Raw genomic sequence first — 5,991 nt, forward strand, 5'->3', positions numbered from 1 at the left:
GGCGTTGCCTATGGATGAATAGGACCCCGATCGATTGAACTGGTTGGGGTTGGATGAACAGGACCCCGTGGAGGACTAGATGAACAGTAGACGGTGGAGGGGTGGATGAACAGTAGCCCGTGGAGAGGGGTGGTTGAACAGTAGCCGATGGAGTAGCGCGCAGTGGAGGCTGGATGAACAGGAGCCTGTGGATGAACAGTCACAGGAGGTCGATGGTGGATGAACAGTAGCCCGTGGAGGGAGGAGGTCGACAGTGGAGATGAACAATATCCCGTGGAGTCCCGTTTTGCGGTACGCCACACCCCTCCCGATGAACAGGACCCCCGTTTCGACCATAGTGCTCCACCACAAGTCCGTTTCCTCCGTTTTGCGGTACGCCACACCCCTCCCGATCAACAGGACCCTGTTTCAACCGTAGGAGGTCCAACACAAGTTCGTTTCCTCCGTTTTGCGGTACGCCAGACCCCTCCTGATGAACATGATCCCATTTCGAACATGGTCGGTCGAACACAAGGCCGTTTCCTCCGTTATGCGGTACGCCAGGCCTTGTTTCCATCGCCTGTTCCGTCCAAGCTCTCCCGATGAACACGACGACGCATTCCGTTCCGACCCAGCCGGTTGGCTCCCCATGAACACGACGACGACGCTGTTTCTCCGTTCCAACACAGCCATGTACACGAGCCCTGGCCGTACGTATGCGCGAGTAGGCGTTCGAGACCCCGCCCGTATGTACGTATGTGGCGTATTTTCTTTCTTGCACACTGGCCGCTATACATACGTGTACATGCTATGTGCACGTCTCTACTACGACACGTGCGCGCCTCTACATCCACTAGTATGTACGTACACGTTCACGACTAGAATGACAACGCTACGTACGCTTCGACTAAGTGGGTCCCGACTGTCAGGCACTTCCTTGCGTGCGAAGATGTAGATGGTGGGTCCCAGCAGTCAGGGGGCGAATCATTTTTTGTTGCCCGGGTGCACTTCCTTGCGTGCGAAGATGTAGCTGGTGGGTCCCAGCAATCATGGAGCAAATCATTTTTTTCGCGAAATACGGTGGCCCGTCAGGTGGGTCCCTGCTGTCAGGTGGAGGAATAATTATTTTGCGCGTAATAAGGAGGCACTTCCTTGCGGCCGCCGGGGACCTAGCTGTCAGCCTCTCCATGTACAGTACTCCGATGGAAGTCGTCCCTTGACCATGTTGACCATGCTGCACGGAGAGGAGCAGGGCGGTGGACGATGGTGAGGCCTAGGAAGGGGACGACGCGGAGCCGGGGAAGATGCGGCAGTGGATGCCCGCGCGGAGAGGAGTATGAGGGTTCACTAGTTCGGCTGCGGTGTGAGGCTGTCGTTGCCGCAGAATAACAGGGGGTGTGGGTGAGTAGAGGGATGGCCTGGACAGTGGTGGGAGTAGTAGGGGGCGGTGAGGCCTCCACGGCATCACAGCCGGCCATGGGAGGCAGGAGCACGCAGCACGACCGGCGCTGGTTTGGGCGGCTGGAGCAAGAAGACCAGAGGTTGAAGAAGCACTACGGCCGTTGGATGAACATTGTACGGTAGCAGGAGCTAGAATCGTTCATATTGACTAAGTTGACAAAGCCCTCTGTCCCCATCAACTTGGTAGGCCCACAAGTCAGCCTCCCACTATGCTGGGTTCCAACTGGCAGGGGGAGTATTCATTTTTTTGTTCGTAATAAGGAGGCACTTCCTTGCGTGCGAAGATAGCTGGTGGGTCCGACCTGTCAGCGGGGGGCACGTTTTTTTGCGAAATACAGAGTCCCGTCTGGTGGGTGCCAGATGTCAGGTGGAGGAATCATTATTTTGCACGTAATAAGGAGGCATTTCCTTGTGTGCGGCCGTGGACCCAGCTATCAGCCTCTCCACGCACAATCTACTTCCGATGTTGTTGTTCGTTGTCCAGTTGACCACGCTGCGCGAAGCACATCCAAGGTGGTGGACGGAGGCGAGGCCCCGGACAGCAACGAGCCAGAGATGGGAAGACACGGGAGTAGAGTCGCAGACAGAGAGGTGTACGAGGGTTAACTGGTTTTAGTGCGGTGTGGTTCGACAGTCGGTGGAGAAGAACAGGCGGTGTGGAGGGGTGGAGGGATGGCCTGGCCAACGATGGAGTAGCACTTCATAGCGAAGCGTGCTAAGTAGAGCTGCTAGAAGCAGGAGGCGGGAGGTGGTCCCGACGGTGCTGGAGGAAGAAGACGAGACATTGAAGATGGATGCCAGTCATTGGATGTAAATCCAACGGCTAAGATGTCAGAATCATTTGTTGACTAAATTGACAACGACTTGCGTTGTCTTCAACCTATTGGCCCACATTTCAGCCTCCAAAAATGTGGCACGTATTCAACCTATTTTTTCAAAATTTACAGTCTTTTTTTTGCGCGATAGAATTTACAGTCAATTTGATCTTTTTTTTGAATTATAGTCCATTAGCTGGGCTCGGTGGACAAATAATGTAGCATCCATGCGGCCCATTTATTTTATTTCCTAAAAAATTACAGGCCATTTGCACTTTCTCGAAATACACGATTTTGCTGGGCTGATTCTAATTATAATGTTGGGTTGGGCCATCAACGTTATCACAAAATAAAAAGGGGCTAAGCATTTTGTTATAAATATATTTAAATAATAAGTGATATTATTACATTCGTCCTTAAATCTTACCAAGCTTTTGTACACAATCACTAGGATTTTCATGCCAAAACAATCCAGGATTTTATTGTTAAGAAATTATTTTTATAAGTTAATAAGATGTGGGATATTGTTTTCTTACATATGCAAGTATCTGTTAAATATATGATGACAATAAAAATAATATATAATAACATATAAAATAATTTAAATATATATAATATAGTTAAAAGGGAAACATAAGTTGGACCTGACATTTCTATTCTTATATGGAAAAATAGAACAGACCTCTGTGTTTTCTTCAAAAAAATACATAAATTGGACTGCCGATGTTTCAGGAATAATAAAACCTCCGATGGGAGGTCCATAGGCCGGTCGATACATGACGGCCCTCAAGAAAATACAAACAGGCATATGGACCTCCCATCCAAGCTCATGGGCTACGCATGTTAAAAATGAAAGCCTAGACGGGGCAGCCCAAAACCCAGCTGATACTTGCTGCCCCAGTGGTAATAAATGATACCTACCAACTCCCCGGCTTCGTTGTGAATTTATCTCCTATAGTAACTACGTTGAAGCACCTAAAAAATGTAACTATGTTGACAAACCCGTGGGCCCCAATGTCAGTATAGCATTAGGAGGAAGTATTTTTTTGATGAGGCACTTGCTTGTGTACGGCCATAGACCTGGTGGGTCCCGACTGTCCGCCTCTCCACATACAATCCTCTCCAGATTCCTCTCGTTTGTTTAGCATGTTCACAACGGTAGACAGCGGCGTCGCGGCGAGTGCACAAAGGCGCAGGAGGGGATTCGAACACCTGAAGAAGTGCCTTATTATTAATGAAACTACTGAACTAGCCTAGTGGCCAAGTGACACTACCCGACAGCTGTTCCGCCTGGGTTCAATTCCACCTGTGCAGGGAAAATATCTCCAAATTTTTTGCCTCTGCCTTTATTGACATGTGGGTCCCCATTGTCATCTACGCACACCACGTCCAATACTTGCCAAAACTTTGTCCCTCGTTTTCTCTGTGTTTCGCACACTCGACATTGTGTGGGCATTTTGACTGTGCATCATATGAAGATGTGCTATGCATGAATGTTGATCAGCATGATGTTAACTGGCTGGTAGTTCAATTTTCGACCATGAATAAAACTTCCAACATGATGTTAACCCTGTTTGAAAAGGCCGTGTTAATATAAATGATCTGCCTCTGAAAGTTGCAGTTTCTTATCTGAAACTGAACTTGCAGTTTCTTATCTGAAACTGAAACTTGCAGTTTCTTTTCTGAGAATCACATTGTCAGCACTTCTATACTCCTATAAAACTACATTTTTTAAGTGCTAAAAATAGATCTCTAGAATTAATAAAATACTTCATGTGCTCAATACTGCAAATCTGAAATTCAAAAGACATTCATATATGAAAGTACTCTCAAAATACACAACACAAAACACAATTCACAACCTGCAAATATTGACAACCCTAAGCTCCTCCTGACAATTCACAACCTGCCCGACTATTGGGCTGGGAGGGCAGTCCCCTCCTATTCCTTGGCGGTAGACAGACGCCCCGTGAGACGATGTGAACGGCGAGGGAGAGGATGGCGGGGAAGCATCGTCGGGCCAACTGCTTTTCTCCTCTTGCAGTTGGGTTCGGTTGATGAAGACTCCACCGGCTCGCTCTGGCAGGACACCCTCACAAACCGCACTTTGTAGATGCTCGATCCTTCAATCTCTGGTGGGTGCTCCATCTGGGATCGGTACTCCCACCACCGCTCCCTCACAATCGGATTCGGTGAATCTGTTTGCTCCATGGCCCAGAGAAGCAGCTCTATGTACTCCCCTGCGACTCCCTCCGGGAGTATCGCCGCCTTTTCGCTCTGTTGCAGATATTTGGCCATGGATGTCGCCATCGCCGCTAGTTGGTCCTTGTTATCAAACCAAGACCGTATCTCTAACATCTTAGCTAGCTTCACAGGGTCGCCGTCTGTGATCCTCATGTATCGGTTGTACTCCTCCATCGATCTACTTCTCCACAGCACCTTCACTCACCGGCGGTGGTTTTTGAATGGAAGAGGAGAGGAGCAGCACTGGTTTTGGATTAGAACGTGAGAGGAGCGATGTTGGTTTTGGACTGGAATAGGAGAGGAGGGGCGGTGGTTTTGAAATAAAAGAGGAGAGGAGCGACGCTGGATTTAGATTGGAACAGGAGAGGAGCGGCAGTGATTTAAGAGGAGAAGAGCGGAAGAGCGGCGCTGGTCTTGGAAGTATTTTTTTGTTGTTTTGCGTATTTTGGGTCAAAGTTTGACCACGTACTGTATTTGACAAGCAAAATATGAATGCATTTACCTTATAAAGGATGAGCTGGTACGTAGGCAGAACCAAGGCCTTCACGTCGCCCTGAATCGATCGTGCCACCGCGTGTGAATTATGTGCCCCACCGAGGGCATTTTAGTCATTTCGTCTTTGGGTATAAATACCAGCAGCCCCCGTGCAAACCCTAGCCGCCCCGCCCATCCCGCTCGCCCCTTCCCAGCCGCTCACCCCGCCTGTCCCGCTCGCCGTGGCCGATGACCCACACTCGCGCCCCCTCCCCAACCCTTCCTGCCCCCTCGCGCCGCCACCCTACTGGCCTCGCCTCTTCCCCCCTTTCTCCTCCAGCGTCTTCTCCCCATCTGCTCCGCTCCACCTCTCCGCGGACGCGCCCAAGTCCGAGCGCGCCATGTTCGCCGGCCCGCGCACGCGCCTACACCGGCTCTGCTTCGTCCAGCCCGCGCCGTGCTGGGTCACCTCCTCCTGCGCCACGCGGGCTCCGCTACTCCCGACCGTGCCCCTGCGCATGCCCCTGCAGCGGCTGCGCTCCCACGAGCCGCCCCCAGTGCCCCCCGCTCGGTCGCCGGCTCCCTCCGTCCGGCTCCGCTTCTGCCCATGCCCCGGCCAGCTCCGCCTATGCCTTGTGCAACATCGATCTCCCCGAGTTCTCTTTCGCTGGTGGGGGAGCTGTTGGCGACGATCTGGATGAGCGAGAGTTCAGCAACAGGGGAGGGGTGAATCAACGGCGGCAGCAGAGAGGGTGGAGAGAATTGCAAGAGCCTAGGCGCCCATCACCATGGCTTTCTCGTTATTCGCGTGCCACCATCGCGGTCATTATTGGAGCTTTGAAAAGGTCTGCCCTCTTCTCTTACTTCGTGCCGTTGCTCCTCCGATCTCAGTTAAGCTGTAGCCTCACACACTTCAGGTTCATGGGTCAGGCGACGCACATGGGGGTGTCTGCTAAGCATGCCACTGGGTGGGTGACGAAGTGATGCAGTCAATGGGAACCAGCAACGGCAGAGCCCC

The 5,991-nt window shown here is 51.3% G+C and overlaps 1 protein-coding gene across 1 annotated transcript; it reads left to right on the forward strand.

The window, feature by feature from the left end:
* The first annotated feature begins 5,175 nt into the window (after positions 1-5,175).
* Positions 5,176-5,991, forward strand: LOC119293728 (vegetative cell wall protein gp1-like). Its single transcript, XM_037572101.1, has 2 exons — positions 5,176-5,818; positions 5,891-5,991. Exons 1-2 carry the CDS (start codon positions 5,223-5,225, stop codon positions 5,955-5,957), a joined length of 663 nt encoding a protein of 220 aa, XP_037427998.1. The 5' UTR covers positions 5,176-5,222; the 3' UTR covers positions 5,958-5,991.

Source organism: Triticum dicoccoides, chromosome 4B (assembly GCF_002162155.2).
Source record: "Triticum dicoccoides isolate Atlit2015 ecotype Zavitan chromosome 4B, WEW_v2.0, whole genome shotgun sequence".
Taxonomy (NCBI): domain Eukaryota; kingdom Viridiplantae; phylum Streptophyta; class Magnoliopsida; order Poales; family Poaceae; genus Triticum; species Triticum dicoccoides.